Source organism: Canis aureus, chromosome 31 (assembly GCF_053574225.1).
Source record: "Canis aureus isolate CA01 chromosome 31, VMU_Caureus_v.1.0, whole genome shotgun sequence".
NCBI lineage: Eukaryota > Metazoa > Chordata > Mammalia > Carnivora > Canidae > Canis > Canis aureus.
In genome coordinates this window covers 40605605-40623914 of record NC_135641.1, presented here as the reverse complement: position 1 = coordinate 40623914, position 18310 = coordinate 40605605, and the positions used below count along the sequence as shown (strand labels likewise).

Sequence of the window (18310 nt, the reverse complement as noted above, 5' to 3'; positions counted from 1 at the left end):
TAAATTTATCTTTGCTGTCACCAAATTTTCTAAGAGAGAAAGTTCATTCATAGCCCATCCTTTTAAAATAGCACCTCTTACTGAAATCTAACATCAATTTCATGACTTTTCCATTTACCTACCTCAAAACAGCTATCTTGTCTCGTCAGTAATGTTATAAAAGTGATATTCAGGTGGTTTTTTTTTTTTTTTTTTTAGCTTTTTGAAAGTCCGTGTAGCATCTTCTCATAAAAGCTCTTATTCTGTTTTCAATCAGGTTAGGACTATACTTAACAGATATTGCAGTTGGGATTGGTTCCTTTGAAACCTCCATAATTATTTCTTTCCTTTACATGTGTCCAGGACCATGTGTAGAGGAGAAAATTCCATCCTTGGACAGTTGAAAGCCAAGCGTAAGTAACAACTTTTTTCCCCCTCCAAGGTTGTTTTTGGTGACATGTCCGTAACCATTAATGTTTTCACAGTGTGATTGTGACACTCTGTTCACAAAAGGTAGCCCACAGAAGGTTTAACTGAGATAAATTACTTATTCTCATTGTACTTCCCCAAGCAAAGTTCAAATGAAGATGGTACAACTTCAGGTGTGTAGGTAATAAACAATAAGAGTTTTTATTATTTTTATTTATCTATACTAATTATTTTGTTAATAAGTAAGATTTGTAAGGAGCTTCACAAGGACCCTTCATGTGTCTTCTCCTGTGGTCCTTTATCAGGGTTCTGGGAAGTAAACAGCTTAGGTGTCATTTCTGCTTTAAAGCTGAGAGCACAACAAATGCTTCAAGGTCAACAGGTATTCATACAGCCTTCTAGTATGCAGAAGTCCCAAGGTTGTCACAATACTGTCTTATATTTAGGGAAGAAAACTGATTTTATTGATTTATTTCATTTCTTTTTGACTAAACCTTGGAAGGTATTATACTTAGAGATAAATATATCAGAAAAAAGGCCACAGTAATACCTTTTACTTCTGCAGTTCTTCACATTTTCAAAGGCACTTTTTCAGATATTTTCTTTTTTTTTTTTGAAGATTTTATTTAATCAAAAGTAAAAGACAGCTGCCCAAAAGCAATAATTATAAATCTGAGCTAATGGGTATATAATTTTTAAAGATTTAATTTGTATGATAATAACAGCATAAGAGAAGAGGAAGGGAATGGAGCTATGTAAGACAAAAGTTTTAGTATATTATTGAGATTAAATTGGTATTAATCCAAACCAGATTGATTGTAATACCCAGGAAAACCACTAAGGAAATTCCTTTAAAGTCTAGTAAAAGAAACAACAAAGAAATTAAAATGTTACATGAAAAAATATCTATGTGCCATAAAAGATGGCAGATATGGAGTAACTGAGGAACAAAATAGATATGCTACATGTGGAAAACAAATAGCAAAATGGCAGTAATAACTCCTTCCAGATATAAAATGGATTAAGTTCTCTAAGTATAGAGATTAACAGAATGAAATTTTTTGTTTGTTTGTTTCTTTTTAAGTAGGGTCCACACTGGGTGTGTAGATCAAGACTTGAACTGAAGTCAAGAGTCAGATGCTTAACTGACTGAGCCACCCAGACACCCCGGGAATGTTTTCTTGACCCAGCTATATGCTATCTACTAGAGACTCTAGAATCAAGATACAAATAGGTTGGAGGTAGAAGGATGGTAAAATATGTTCTATGCAAACAATAACCAAAGAAAAAAATAGCTAGAGTGTCTATAGTAATATCAGACGAAATTGATCTTAAGACAAAAACTTTTATGAGAGGATGCTATGTGATCATAAAAAGGTCAATCCATTAAGAAAATATCAGAATTATAAACATGTAGGTAACTAACAACAGAGCCCAAAAGTACATAAAGCAAAAACTGACAGAATTGAAGTGATAAATAGACAGTTTAGAAATCATAGCTGGTGTCTTCAGTACCTCATGTTCAATATTGTATAGAACAGTTGGACAAAGAGCACTGAAACCGAAGACTTAAGACTATAAATCAACTAGACCTAGCAGATATCTATAGAAGACTCCAGTTAATAACAACAGAGTACACATTCTCACGTACACATGAAACATTCACCGGGATAGACAAAATAGCAGGCCATAAAACAAGTCACAATAGATTTAAAAGGATTGAAATCATACAAAGTGTGTTCTCTGGACACAGTGGAATGAAATTATACATTCATAACAAAAGGAAAATTTAGAAGTTCACAAAGAGATGGAATAACCAAAGAATCAAACAATAAACAGGAATATTAGAAAATACTTTGAGATGAATGTAAATGGAAACATATCAAAACTTGGGAGACGCATCTAAAGCAATGCTTAGAAATTTATAGCTATTAACATACCTATATTAAAAAAGAAGAAAGATATCAAATCAATAACCAAACCCTAACTGGAAAAAGGACAAATTAAACTCAAAGATGGCAGAACGATGTAAATAATGTAGATCAGAGGGGAAATAAATGAGAGAATGGAAAAACAATAGAATTATGAAACCAAACGTTGGTGGATTTTTTTGGGGAAAGAATGACAAAATTGACAAACCTTTAGCTAGATCTAAGTAAAAGAAAAACAAAAATAGAGAAAACCCACATTACAAAAAAAGGAGTATAAAAGAACATTACAAATAGTTGTATGTCAACAAATTAGTTAACCTAGATAAGATGGACAAATTCCTAGAGATACATAAACTACCAAAACTGAATGAAGAAGAAATTGAAACTGCATAGATTTATTTATTTATTTAATTCATTCATTCATTCATTTATTTATTCATGAGAGACAGAGAGAGGCAGAGCCAGGCAGAGAAGAAGTAGGCTCCATGCAGGGAGCCCGATGTGGGACTCGATCCGGGGTCTCCAGGATCACGCCCTGGGCTGAAGGTGGCTCTAAACTGCTGAGCCACCCAGGCTGCCCTGAATAGATTTATAATAAGCAAAGAAACTAAGTAATTGAGAGACTTCCTATTAAGAAAAGCCCAAGCTCAGATGGCTTTTTGGTGAATTCTCCCATCTACAAAAGAACACCAATTCTTCACAAACCTTTCCCGCCCCGCCCCCTGCCAAAAAAATATGGAAGAAGGGAATACTCCTAGCCCATTCAATGAGACTAATATTACCTTGATGTCAAAACCAAAGTCATTATAAGAAAGCTACAGGCCAATATCTCTTGTGAATATAGACCGAGAATAGCTCACTGCAATATTACTAAGCTGACTCTAATAATATAAATACAAGTCAAAACTACAACGAGATATCACGTCACACTTGTTGCAATGGCTAAAACCAGCAACACGAGAAACAACAGATGTTGGCAAAGATGTGGAGAAAGGGGAGCCCCCTCGCACAGTTTGGGAATGCAAACTGGTGCAGCCAGTCTAGAAAGGAGTATGACGGTTCTTCAGAAAATTAAAAATAGAACTACCCTGTGATCCAGTGATTGCACTACTAGGTATTTACCCAAACAATACAAGAATACTACTAATTCAAAGGGATACATGCACCCTGATGTTTATAGCAGCATTATCTACAATAGCCAATTTATGGAAACAGCTCAACTGTCCATCAACTGATGAATGGGTACACGCACACACACACACACACACACTGAAATATTACTTAGCCATATAAATAATAAAATCTTGCCATTTGTAATGAAATAGATGGACCTAGAGAGTATAATGCTACATGAAATAGCTCAGAGGAAGACAAATACCATATGATTTCACTCATGTGGAATTTAAGAAACAAAACAAATGAGCAAAAGGAAAAAAGAGAGCAAAAGAGTCAAACCAAGAAGCTGACTCTTAACTACAGAGAACTAACTGGTGGTTGTCAGAGGGGAGGTAGGTAGGGGAGGGTTAAGTAGGTGATGAGGATTAAGGAGCGCACTTGTAATAAGTATAGGGTGTTGTATGGAGGTGTCAAAGCACTATATTTGTATACCTGAAACTAGTATGACACTGAACATTAACTAGAATTTCAATAAAAACTTTTACAAAGTGATATAGGCTCTTTGGAAAGCAAATTGGTATTTCCCTATAAATTAAACATGGAGTTATCATATAGCCCAGCAGTTCTGCTCCATAGTATATACTGAAGAGAAACATAGTCCTATGAAAACACAAGTCCACACAGACACTTGTAAGTAAATGTTTATAACAGCATTATTCATAATAGCGAAAAACTCAAAACAACCTAAATATCCATTAGCTGATCAGTGTAGAAACAAAGTGTTTATTTCTATACCGTGGAAAATTATTTATATGTAAAAAGGAATGTACTGATATATGCTACAACATGGATGAACTTTGCAAATGTCATGGTAGGTAAAAAGCCAAACACAAAAGGTCACATATTCTATAATTCCATTTTTTATTAAATGTTTTTAATAGGTAAATCTGTAGAGTCAGGACAGAAAATTAGTCATAGCTAGGGTCTATAGAGTGGAATCGGGAGTGACTTCTAATTGGTATGACATTTCTCTTTGTTGTAATAAAAATGTCTTAAAATTAGTGGTGATGATCGCACGGCTTTGTGAATGTACTAAAAAAAACACTGAATTGTACATTTTAAAGGGAAGAATTATATAGTGTCTATGGATTTATGAATAATTTGGAAGCTTTCAAAATAATTAAGCTTTTATTTTTAGTACATGATAAGTTAAAATATATACTCTGTGTATGTGTATTGGATGCTTAATGATTTTTTTTGCTAATGAGTTGCTCAGTCAACTCTAAAAACAACTTTAGACACAAAAGAAATATGTACATTACCCATAATACTTTCCAAAGTTATATGTAATTGCATCTAAGACAGAGGAGATTTACCAGAGCATTACCCCGTCTCTGTTTCTGATGGCTTAAAGTGAAGATAATAATGAATGAATAAGTCCCTAAAAGAAGTATTGACAAAAACAGAATCGGAAAAGCCACTCAGTGGTGACAGTGACTAGCAAAAATGTGAAGGGTGAGGTTCTAGGAGAATAAAAAGTCAGAACAAGCCTATAATTTAGTTTCTCAACCATAAAAATGCCTGTGCTTATTATAAAGCATTCCTTTGGCTCTGGACCCTTTTCCTGTCTTTGTCCATTCAGGGGAAAAATTGGATTTTAACACAAGAAGTAATTTCAATGTTAAGCCCTCTTATGAAAAGAGTTCCAAGCACCCTGGGAACAAGTCAAAATCAGGCATCTCAGTAGGGAAAAATGTTCATACTCCCAACATAAAGAGCAGATTAATCACATAATGCCCCTTTCTGAGGTACAATGTCGCATTGTTGGTTTTGTTTTTGTAAATGTGTTGTGGGTTGTAAATACATGAACTAGCTAATCTCTAATTGGATAGAGAACTGTAGTTCTCTACTGTTTCAGTTCTTTAGAAATAACCAAACTTCTGCAATGAATATGTTAAAATTCCTCAAAAGAAAGCCAGCTGCTATTAGTGGACTGTAATTATCATACGCACCAATCTTTGGGGATCCAGGGTTTAATTTAAAGCATTTCCTTCTCGTTTTTTATAATTTTGTGAATTACGGCTTTTCAGCAGCAATTGAATATAATTTAACAAAGGGTCGAGAGGTTTTTCAGTCAGGAGGTAGAAACGTACGTATACGGAGTGCTACAACTTTTGAAGTAACAGAAGTCTAGAACAGCAAGCTCTTGAAGTCTGTTCAGGAAACTTCCCTGTAAACATCAAGAGTCTGTTGTATTGAGTTCCCATCTTTTGAGGTGTGTGTGTGCCGGTGTTCCCAACAGACCTGGCCTCGGGGCCTCGGGGCCTATATACACCCCCAGGTTCTCGGATACCCCCATGACATGTGATTTGAAAACCTCCTGATACTTTTCCAGGAATGGCTCTATGTCACTGCTTCTCCATGCTCCTGGCATCCCCATTCTTGGTCCAGAGGGCACCTGCTTCCTCAGTTTAGCCTCAGCCTCACGCTAACATCGCCAGCTTTGCATCCATGACCCGTTGAGCCAGGTTTCTTCAAGGAATACAGTACTGGCCAAAATAGCTTCTCCGTTTGCTTCTTCTTCTTGTCTGGTGGACTCATTCACCTCGTAGGTGCGTGTCCCCACTGCGTGTGACAGGCTGTGCTTTCATCCGAAGTGCCCACCTTCTGCCCAGGACCCTGATCTTGCCTTCTGGGTTCTGTTGTCGGTACTAACCTTCAGCCTTCTTCTGTGAGGGGCATTTCTCACAAAGAAACAAAGAGTTTATCCCTTCATAGGAGCTATTTTATCGGTGAGGACGGATGGGAAGCAGGTGTGGACGGTGGGCTGCGAGGCTGTCCAGCCCTTTGGTCTGTTGCCGATATCCTCCATCCTTGCTTGGAGTGGCACAAATCTGTGCCTTAGAAAATGACGTATTATTACATGTCAGGCGGCAAGGCTAGTCAGCCTCACTGGTCTTTTTAAAAAATTATTTCAAGATGATTTCAGACTTAGGCAGCTGGGTGACTCAGACGCATAGTTATAGCATCTGGCTCTTGGCTCAGGTCGTGATCTCAGGGTTGTGGGTTCGAGCCCCCCCCCCAAGTTGGGCTCTGTGCTCAGAAAGGAGTCTACTTAAGATTCTCTTCCTCTGCCCCTCCACCCCTCCACTTGTGCACGCTCTCTCTCTCTCTCTTCCTGAGAGAGAATAATTAATAAATAAATGATCTTTAAAAATAATAATAATGATTTCAGACTTATAGAAGGAATTTTAGAACTTTCATACACTCTTCATCCTGATTTCCCTGTTTTCCTTCTTTGCTTTTATTCTTTCATAATAGGTAGATACCTAGAGAGATAGGTGGGGTCTTCCCCAATGAATCATTTAGGAGTAAGTCACAGACCTAATGCCCATGGACCTGTAAATACCTGAGTGTGTGTTTCTGGGAAAAAGCAGGATATTTTCAAAAGCGGCAATAATTCAATAAACAAAATGAATGGAATTAGCATTGATACTATTATCCTGTTGGTAAACCTTACTGAACTTTTGCCAATTGTCTTCCTAGTGTCCCTTATCGCAAAAGGGGGGAAAATGTTGCTGTCTCATCAGTCCAGGAGACGTTCATCAGTCGTGTGTTGCAATCATGTGTCTTTCTTTTCCTTTAATAATAATGCCTCAATCTTTTTTTTTTTTTTTTTGGAGGGTGAAGGTACTTCCATAATCTTGATATATCTGAAGAATACAGAGTAGTTATTTTGTAAAATAGCCTTCAGTTTGGTTTTGTCTGTTGTTTCCCCATGATTAGAATCAGGGACTTTGAGCAGGAATAGCACAGAAGTGATAGATTCTTCTTCATGTGCCATAATAGAAGGAACAGGATACTGATTTGCCCCATTACTGATTGTAATTTTGATCATTTAGTGAAGGTGGTATCTGCCAGGTTTCCCGCCTATAAATTAGTATTTTTCCTTTGTAGTAATAAATATTTTGTGGGGAAAACCCTTTGAGTCTATATAAATATCCTGCTTTTCATCAAACATTCACCCACTGGCTTTTACATACATTCATGATTCTTACCTGAATCAATGATTACTACTATGATTCAATTATTACTACTGTGATAGTTGCCAAATGCTGATCATTTCTTCTATGTTCATTACTGTCTTCTCAATTTCTCACTTGGAATTCTATGGTAAAGAGAGTTTCCCCTTTTCTTCCTCATTTGTGGATTTATGTATTTGATGTATTTGTATTGGTACGGATTTATGGATTCTTATTTTATTCATTGAGCATGATTTTAATGTCTCGCTTGCACAGGTTTGGCCAGTGAGCCCCTTTAGGGGTTGGCTCCTATGTGCTTTTGATATGTTCCCATCAGCCTGTTTTTCTTGATGGCATGAGAATTCCATACTCATCCTGCATAGTCCCAGAACTAGCCCTAGAATCAATCAATCATTTCTCCAAGAAACCTGGATTCTTCTAGTGGAAAATGACAGTTAGGAACTGAAATCTGGGTATAAATAGGGTCATCGCTACTGGGATATCATTGCTTTAAGACCCATCTTACACAGATTACCATCTATCACCCGTCAATATATCAATTTATCCATCTGTCTTTGTACTAATGCTCCTAATTCCAATCCCACACTACAGAATTCTTCCAGCCATCTCTCTTTCTATTTTTATAACTCATTTCTCTTACAGTGATAAACCTAGCTCCTGGTATCTACAATACATGGATTTATTTCCTCAATCCTAGAATATACAGAAAATAGTTTTAGAATTGCTAGCCCATACCACTATGAAAAATAAACCTACTCACTCGAATTCAATATTTGTTTGCATTTCTTTTTGTCTTTAGCCAAAGGGTATATATGCTTAAAAGTCAGTGTTCAAAATTTATTTGGGTTATGTTATTATTTTGAAATATAGTTAGATTCATTTCCTTCAGTTTGTATTCCATTTTGGAGGGTTTTTTTTTCTTTTTCTTTTTCTTTTCTTTTCTTTTCTTTTCTTTTCTTTTATTTTTTTTAATTTTTGGGGTTTTTTTTGGGGGGGGGGTTGGGGTTTTTTTTTCTATCTCTTTCTTGATTTCTTTTTGTGTGTGTGCATACGATATACTTCCAATAGTCAGAACCATAAAAATGGCATCCGTGGGTAAGTGTCCCTTCCCTATACCTTCTGTCCATTTCCTCCCCACCCATCTATTCTATCCTATTCCCTCACATCCACTATCGGTAGCCAATTTTGTCAGTTTCTAGATTATTCTTACAGTGTTTCTTTTTGTACAAAGGAGCAGATATATGTATATGTTCTTATTCCTCCCATATCAGTTCATAGAGCTCTTCGTTCCTTTTTATGTCTGCATAGTCGTCCATGTATAGATTTGCCATAGTCAGTACAGTCATTCCCCTCTGTGTGGGCATTTAGATTATTTTCAGTATTTTCCAATGACAGTTATGCAGTGAATAACCTTGTGCATATATTGTTTGGAAGTGAATATTTAGGGTAAATGTCTAGGATGGGGTTGCTAACGCTGAATAAAATAAGTCAGAGAAACACAAATATATGATTTCACTCATATGTAGAATTTAAGACACAAAACAAAGGAGCAAAGGGAAAAAGAAAGAGACACAAACCAAGACACAGACATAACAATAGAGAACAAGCTGATGGTTACCAGAGGGGAGGTGAGTGGGGGCGGGACTGGGGGAAATGGGTGATGGAGATTAAGGAGCTACTTTATCATGATGAAAACATAAATGAAATAATTTTTAAAATATCCTTTTTGTTAGATATTGCCAAACTTCCCCCCCCCAAAAAATGTGTACCAATTTGGTTTCTCACCACCAATGCATGAGAGAGCCTGCTTCAACACAGCCTCACTAACAGAATGTGTTCGTTTTTGTCAATATCATAGGTAAGAAGTGGTTTCTCGGTGTAGTTTTGCATTTCTGTTATGAGTGAGGAAGAATATCTTTTCATTTGTGTGAATTGTCCATTTATGTCTTTTGCTCATTTTGTTCCATCAAGATTTTGATATTTTTCTCCCTTTAGTTATTAAGACTTCTCTATAGATTTGGATTTTTAGCTGTTTATGATACATGCTGTGAATACTTTCTCCCATTTTGTTGTTTATCTTTTTTTTTTTTTTTTTTGCTTGTGGTGTTTTCTATCGTGTGTGTGTGTGTGTGTGTGTGTGTGTGTGTGTGTGTGTGTGTGTTCTAAGATTTTATTTAGGGATGCCTGAGTGGCTGGGATGCCTGGGTGGCTCAGTGGTTGAGCATCTGCCTTCGGCTCAGGGTGTGATCCCTGGATCCAGGATCGAGTCCCACATTTTGCTCTCATGAGACACAGAGAGAAGCAGGGACACAGGCAGAGGGAGAAGCAGGCCTCCTGTGGGGAGCCTGATGTGGGACTTGATCCCAGGACCCCGGAGTCATGACCTAAGCTACCCAGGTGCCCCGTCCTGTGTTTTCTTTTTTTAAAAAATCTAGGCAAAGTTACTGATATTTTTCTTGTATTGCCTGTAGATAGTTACAAGCCTTCCTCACACTCGGGTTATATAAGAATTCACTGTTTTCTTCTAACACTTGTGTCTTTTCATATGCTTGCACTTCTATCTCTGTCCATTTGGAGTTTACTCTTGTGATTGGTATAAGGTATGTATGTAATTTTTCTTTTTCAAATAGCTATTCAATGATACTAGTACCTTTTATTTAAAAGCCCTAGGCCTTTATGCAAAAGTCCTTGTCATATGAGATGCCATTTTTATCATATGCAAAATTTTTATATGTGCTTGAGCTTCTTTCTTGACTTTCTATTCCATTCAGTGGTTTAGTTGTCTGTTTATGTACTGGAGCAACACTGTTCTAATTATACAGCCTTGGTATGTGTTAATATCAGACAGGGTTAATGCCCTCCTCAGTGCTTTTCTTTTCCAGTTTTTTTCATAGTCATTCATGGATGTTTATTTTACCATATGTCAAGTTTTCTGACTCCATAAAAACATGTTGGTATTTCTACTGAGATTATATTAAATTTATAAATTAACATGGAGAGAGTTAGCATCCTCTTGATGTTGAATTATTCTATCCCAGAACAAGGCAAGTCTTTTCATTTGTTCAAGTCTATTGTTGTGTCTTTTGATAGCATTTTAACGTTTTCTTCATAAAGATTTCGCAGTCTATTGATAGTTTATCGTTTATCTGTGTGTTTTATCTTTTTACTGCCATTGTAAGCAGTGTATTGTCTGATTTTATCTTCTAAATGGTTATTGTTTGTGTGTATGAAGCCTATTGATTTCTATGTTAATTTATATCCTGTTATCACATTTAATTCTTTTATCATTTGAGATAGTTTTATCATTGATTCCCCAAGCATACTATCATATTATGTAGAAATGGAGCTGGTTTTCCTTATGTGATTTTTCTTGTCTAAATGTATTGGCTGATATGTCCAAGGCAATGTTAATAGCGTTGAAGATACTCTACATATACTGTATATGTATAATATATATATTATATGTTTTTAAGCATATTAAGAAAGTATTCATAATTTTCTTCTTTCTTCATTGTTTTTATCCAGAATTGGTGCTGAATTGTACCAAAAGCTTTTCAAAAGCATCTGTTATAATCATAGGATTTTTCTTCCTCGACTATCATTATCATGTTTTATATTAATGGATGTTGTCATATTGAGCAGATTTACACCACTGGAATGCATCTCACTTTATCATGATGTATGATTTTCTGAAAGTGTGCCACTAATCTTAAGACTATAAATACCAAAGCTCTATAATAGTATCATTCAAAGAATGGTCTCCTCTAAGGCATTTATTGAATTACAGATTTCTCCTGAATCAGAACCTCTGGGAGGGTTTCCAGATTTTACTTCTAACAGGTCCTTATGCACACTGAGAACCATTGGCCTACCATGTTGTTCAATGTGGACTTTTTATGGGAAGTCACTGCAAAAAATTATTTACTTTAGCAAAGAATTTGCTCTATGATTCCTTTAAAAGTCTGCTTTGTATCTCAAAACTTTAGTTCATGAGCCAGCTGCAGGAAAATAGATAATACAAAAAAACCAAAAGCTAAAATAATAGTTGTCAGCTGACTATCCATTCATGAATTCACTCATTTATTTACCTTTCTTTTGGAGATACAAAAATGTATAAGACCTCCATAATGGTAGGAGAAAAGGAGGATTAAATTAATATTTGTAAAATAATATGCTAGGTGTTATATTAGAAATATTTTCTGGGAATTTTATGTGTATGATGGGCTTAAAAGAAGAAATGCCTCTTTCTCCTGGATCAGAGGAGATTTAAAGAGGAGTTGATGCTTTAGATGAGGCATCTTTCCAATATAACATTAATAAATGGGGAAGAAATTGATTTATAAAAATCTTGTTAACATGAAACTTTTTAGAAATGCATCTCTTACACACGATGTGCTAGACACCAACACATCAACTCTTGACAAACAGCTATAATATTATTTACATCTATAAGAGAAAGGTTACCTGTAAATGGAGGAATCTCTATATATAACCTATGAATGAATTTCTTTCCAAGATATCCGAATTTAATAGAAACCCTGAGTAACATTAACAGAATAATAGAAAGCATCAGTAATACATGGAAACTTCAGTAAACAGAACATGAACTGCTATTGTTTTTATTAGTATGCTTCAGAGTCTCTTAAAGAAAAAAAATTATATTCTGTTTCTATTAGAACTCGTGATGGTTTGGTTCCACTCGATTTATTCTTAGTATAAGACTTTCCTTATCCAGGACAACTGCTATGTGGGAGAGGGACCATAAAATTCTGTGACTAGCATTCACTCCGGGATAATGGTTATGGGTTGGCTTGGTATGGAATGCATTTCTTCTTATCACATGAATGGCCCTCATGTGATGACAGGGTGGCATTTTATTTTATTTTTTTTTTCAGGGTGGCATTTTAAAGTACAAACCTGGTATGGCTTGCTCTGAAAAAGATTCTCCAAAGTCAAATATAGTTAGGATTCTTTCATTTCCTAATTTTAATGATTTAGAAGGAGGATTATTTAATCGCCAGCATTTTTGTTTACCCAAAGTTTATAAAATTTAACTGCTGCTCTGCGTTCAATATGCTACACTATGTGTACATCGAGTAGTTTGGGCATTATTTTTGGATCTAATTTAAACTGCAGCAGGTGTCAACCGAGATAGATGCAAATGTCACACTGAAGTCTTGAGTTATCTAGTCTGGCTCTGCTTTAATTATCACTCCAGTAGTTACTTGCCAAATCATTAAAATAAATTTTTCATCATATTGTATATATTATTGGATTGCCTCGGGAAAAGATAATTCTTACAAAGCACTCTGGTATGGTTTTTAAAAATATATATCCATCCATATTAATAGTAAAAAACTCTTCTGATAGCAAAAACAGAACCTGGGTGAGTTCTGAAATTACATATAGACACATGCTATACAGTCCATTTTTAACCATCTGTTTAAGTAGTAGATTTCTTTTGAAAAACAGTAAAATTTAATGAGCCTCCATTGAACTTGGTCATATTAATTTTAGTACTCTCTTTTTTACTTTATAGTTGGCAATCAGTGGATAAATTACATATCATTCTGTGGCCTTAGAACACATGCAGAGCTTGAAGGAAACCTAGTCACTGAGCTCATCTATGTCCACAGCAAGTTGCTAATTGCGGATGACAACACTGTTATTATCGGTAAGTACATGGCCTATTATTGTGTTGCTTGCTAGTTGACTTCATGCAATAATCCTCCTTTCTCTTCCTCCCAAGATTCCTTCACAGTTGAGAGGGACCATAACATGACATCTGAAGCATTCTTGTTCACTTATGTCCTTTCTAATCCCTGTTTTTATCTGTGAAGAAACAGAAGCACAGGACCATTAAATGGCCATTGTGTATATTACAGCAGCCAGAGCAGTGGTTTAACCCAGCAGAGCAGCAATCAGCCTGTTCTCATTAATTCTTTATTACTCCCTTATTTTTATTTTGAATCCAAGTACCTAGATTTTAGGGTCAGAAGGGGGAGACAAGGGGAGGGAAAATGAGCAGCCCAAGTGTCTATTGACTGATGAATGGATAAAGAAGATGTGGTATATATACAATGAAATATTACTCAGCCATAAAATGAAGGCTAACCATTTGCAATAACATGGGTATGATGCTAAGTGAAGTAAGAGAAAGACAAGTACCGTATGATTTCACTCATATGTGGAATTTAAGAAACAAAACAAAGGAACAAAGGGTGGGGGGAAGAGAGACAAACCAAGAAACAGACTAACTATAGAGAACAAAATGGTTACTAGAGGGGACGTGGGTTGGGGGTAGGTGAAGCAAGTGATGGGGATTAAGGAGGGCATTATTGTGATGAGCACTGGATGCTGTATGTAAGGGTTGAATCACTGTATTGTCCACCTGAAATTAACATTAGACAATGTTAACTCACTGGATTTTAAATAGAAACTTAAAAAATAAATTCCCAGAAAAAATAAAGTATAATTTCTTAACTATAATGAGCTACTTCTCTATCTTCCCTATTCTTTGAGAAACTAAATGTGGTAGTGTTTTGAAATTTTTGACAGTAAATATGCCATTTCCATCTCTATCCTTCACTGAGAAAAGAAAAAAAAATCTCATCTAGGAGTAATGAAATTGTTTTATCTGGAACATGATTTGAAAAGAAAGTAAAAGTAATTCTGAAGCCAGAAAATGTATACACCCTACAGTGTGGTAATACATGTATATGCACACACACACACACACACACACCTATTCTTTTAATAGTTATACAGGGCATTTAGAAAAATATCTGTGCCTTTGATCTCTTGCTGTATAGGGATCCAAATTCTATAGGCATTTATTTACTCTCCTATTCCCCCAATAAACAAAGTTTCTATTGTTTCCCCCAAGCTACTCTGGCCTTGCTCTTCAGAAGCCAATTCTTAGAATATTTTCATATTAAATTTGGCAGTGACAATAGGAAAAGAGACGTATTGATGTTTGCTGAAATGGAAAAACAAACAAAGCCAAATAAAAATCGGCTGATTTCTTCAGCAGGATTTCAGAACTCTTGAAGTAAAAATTGACAGATGTAAATATTTTCTTTTAAAAGGTCATTCTGGCTTTCAGTGTGCTTTACTTTGTATAAATGCAAAGTAGTTTGCAGTAACAGAGCTAGCGATTAAATAGGTTTGTTATGTTTTTTAATTGACTGCTTTTCCAGAAAGTTCTCTGAACTCTCAAAGGCTACGGTTTATTTAGCTAGCAATAATCAATCAATCTTGCACATAATTCTTAAACATTTTCTTAAAACCAAAGAAGTGGCCTTGGGAGTATGAAGAGGCTTTACTTACTAGTCTTTAGGGGCTAGACTTCTTTTTCTCCTTCCCCATGGGCAAAACAGATTTCCCCATGGAAAAATCCAAATATACTTTAGTTTTTTTCTGCGTCAGGGGAAACTCAAAGAGAAGCAGGTTTGTTGCTGCTCTCACACATCAGCCCTGCTTAAATTCATAACCCAGAGAACAATATTTCAAATTCTGAGAGAGGTGTTTGAGAAGTTAGGTTGAAAATATTTTACAGGTGTTAAGTGTTTAAAAGCTTACAAGAGGTTAAAGTAACCTGTGGTTAAATTTTCTAATATGGTAAATGTCTGCCAGAATTATTGAATACTTAAAAGAAAACCAACTATTTATTCTCCCTTTTTCCTTACAAGGAAATGCTTGCTTTCTTGCACTAAAGATTTCTTTTGTGTGCAGCTTTAATTATCTCTTGCCCTGAGTACCCCTGCTGGTCATGAGATCTGTGACCAAGTCCACTTTTCTAATCCATCTTAATATTGGTGCTTAACCAAACTTAACATTTTGCTTGCTTTCCTCAACAAAATAAGGCTATCCTATTGATGAAGTGAAACAGTTTTTTTCAGTATTTACTAATCCACTACAAAGCACAATGGGGCGGGGGTGGGGGGAGATACAAAACTTGAATCAAACAGTGCCACTGCCTACAAAACTCAAGGGTTAGAGGGGAGGCAGGAATTCTTTCCTCTTAACACCAGAACATTGGGGTGGGTATTGCTGAGCAGGAGTAAGCAGGTCCAGAGGCAATCAATGAGATTGGTAGGTGGGAAACTAAGGGGGGAAATGAGTATCAGTGCTTAAAAAACAGGCTTAAAAGTGGCTGATGAAAGTCTGTTGAAGGGCTGACCCAGGAAAGAGGGTTTACCCTTGATCTAATCCCATGGATCTCAACCCTGGCTGCATTAGAGGTGCCTGGGGAGCTTTAAGGATACGTATCATTTAGGGGGACATTTCTTCAAGTCTGCAATTTACTTTAAAATAGATCCCCCAAAGGGTGCCTGAGTAGTTCAGTTGGTTAAGTGTCTGACTCTTGACTTTGACCCAGGTCATGATCTCAGGGTCCTGGGATCCAGCCCCAAGTCGAGATCCCCGCTCAGCAGGGAGTCTGCTTGAGATTCTCTCCCTCTCCCTCTGCCCCTTCCCTCCCCCTCTGCTCACATTGCCTGCTCTCTCTTTCTCTCCCTCTCTCTCAAATAAAATAAAGCTTAAAAAAAAACAGATCCTCCTCCTCCCCCCCCCCCAGAAAGATGCATTCATAGATAAAGGCATGGAGTGGTACTGGGGGAAAATACCTAATGCGTGGTTCCTACTTCTGGAAATTCTAATTATGGTCCAGTTTGGGACCCAGACATCAAGGTATTTTTATTTTTGTTTTTGGCACTGATATTTTTAAAAAGCCTCCTAAGTGCTGCTCACATGAAGTCAGAGCTGAGAACTTCTGAACTGGAGGTCCAGGGAACACAAGTGGGTAGAAAGTACCAACTAGCCCATTTGGGCCCAATAGAAGAATCCGTTTTCCTTTCAAATAAATAAGCTAAAATAGGGTAGAGTTAGGGTAGATTTGATGTATTAGTTGTCTGTGACTGCTATAACAAATGACCACAAACTTAGTAGCTTCAAACAGCACACATAAATAATCCAACAGTTGTGTGGGTTGCAACTCCAACGTTGGGCTAAAATCCAGGTCGGCAGGTCTGCATTCCTTCCTGGAGGCTCCAACGGGAAAATCTAGAATCTAATTCCTTGCCTTTTCCAATGCTGAAGTCTGTCGGCATTCCTTGGCTCATGCCCCCTTCCTCCATCTTTGACATGTGACATCTCTATGAAGGTCCCCAAAAGTCTCAACCCGTACTTCTGTAATCACATCTCTCTCAATCCCCTTCACATTTAAAGACTCTTGTGATTATACTGGGCCCACCTGGATCATCCAGGCTAGTCAACCCTGTGTTAAGGCCTGCTGATTAGCAACCTTCATTCCCCCTTTGCCGTGTAACACAACATATTCACAGGCTTTGGGGGTTAGAACGTGTTCATCTCTGCAGGCCATTATTCTGCCTACCATAGAAAGATTCACAATTTCTGAAATAAACATTTTTTAAAAACAAACCACAAAGGAAAAGGCAGACAAATCCAGCTGCATTAAAATTTACAACATATTTATTAAACAGCACTGTAAAGGGGATAAAAAGATAAACCATAAACTGAAAACAGGATATTTGCAACACAGTTAATATTCAAAACCTGTTTTAAAAAAACTACTATAAATCAAGAAACAAAGACAACATCCAAAGGAAAATGGGCAAAGGAATTGTATAGGAACATTACCAAAGAGGATGTACCTGAGGCCCATAAACATTTGAAAGATGTTCATCCTCATTAATCTAACGAGACAAGAGTTTTTAAAAATACCAATTGGCAAAAATGTAAAAGTTGGACAATCCAGGTACTGACAAAGCCGTGGGGCACCAGGGCCTCCTCCAGTCCTATGCACAGAGCCCGAGCAGACTCCCACATGTACCTGCCAGGAAACACATCAGTCAGGAGAGCCTAAGTGAGTATCATAGAAAAACATTAGAAACAACCCAAACATCCATCAACGGGTTTAGAATGAATAAGGCCTGCTGTGCTCATTTGAGGAAAATAATGCACTACGGTCAGACACAGATAAATCCTGAAGACATCATACTGAATAAAAGAAGCAAATCTCAAAAGATTATGATATGGGTCAAAAGTAAACTATTTCTTTGATTAGGAAAGCATGCAGAGCGTGATGAACACAAAATTCTATATAAAATCTCTCATGATGGGGAAAGGTCTACATGGGAAGACATCTGAGGGCTTCAGGGATGGGTAATGTTCTGTTTTTCAGCTTGGGTGAATAAGTTCAGTGATGCTTATTTTTATTATTGCCTGAGTGGTACATATATGTTTTCATATATTCTTTTGTATTTTGCGGTAGTTCACAGTGTTTAGAGTGTTTCCTATAAGCAGACTTAGAAAAGGTCATTCTCTAAAAATTAAGTGGTTTTAAATTATCAGGGCAATGTGCTAATAAAAGCAAAGGATCGCAGTTACCATAAAGAGTTACCCGTGGAATACAAGGCATGATCGTTGTAAACAATTCAAACTCTAAGGACACATACTGAATAAAAGGTCAAAAATCCCTCTTCGCTACAAGGAGTCCACCACTCTCAACAGTTCAGTGTGAATCTTTCTAGATCCCTTTCTCCTTTACCTCCTATGTTATTTAGAAATGGGATAACAATATATCTGCTGTTCTGAATTTGATTTTCAGAATATGGGACTGTTTAACACTAAGAATGGAGGTGACATTACACCAATATCTCATTTTCAGGATCTCCTTTATCAAGTTCATCTAAAGTTCCCTCATTCTTCTCCTCTACATATGGTAGCCTTGACGAAGTATCTGATAATTATACCAATAATATTTAACACTGTGGAGCAGTTTGTGAATTA

At 36.5% G+C, this 18310-nt stretch overlaps 1 protein-coding gene across 8 annotated transcripts in view; it reads left to right on the top strand.

The window, feature by feature from the left end:
* Positions 1–18310, top strand: part of PLD1 (phospholipase D1) — a 204572-nt gene that overhangs the window by 170028 nt on the left and 16234 nt on the right. For all 8 annotated transcript variants that reach the window (XM_077880343.1, XM_077880346.1, XM_077880345.1 and 5 more), the window contains 2 exons: positions 343–392; positions 13038–13172. In XM_077880343.1, the coding sequence (XP_077736469.1) occupies positions 343–392; positions 13038–13172 (185 nt within the window). The remainder of the gene's footprint in view (positions 1–342; positions 393–13037; positions 13173–18310) is intronic.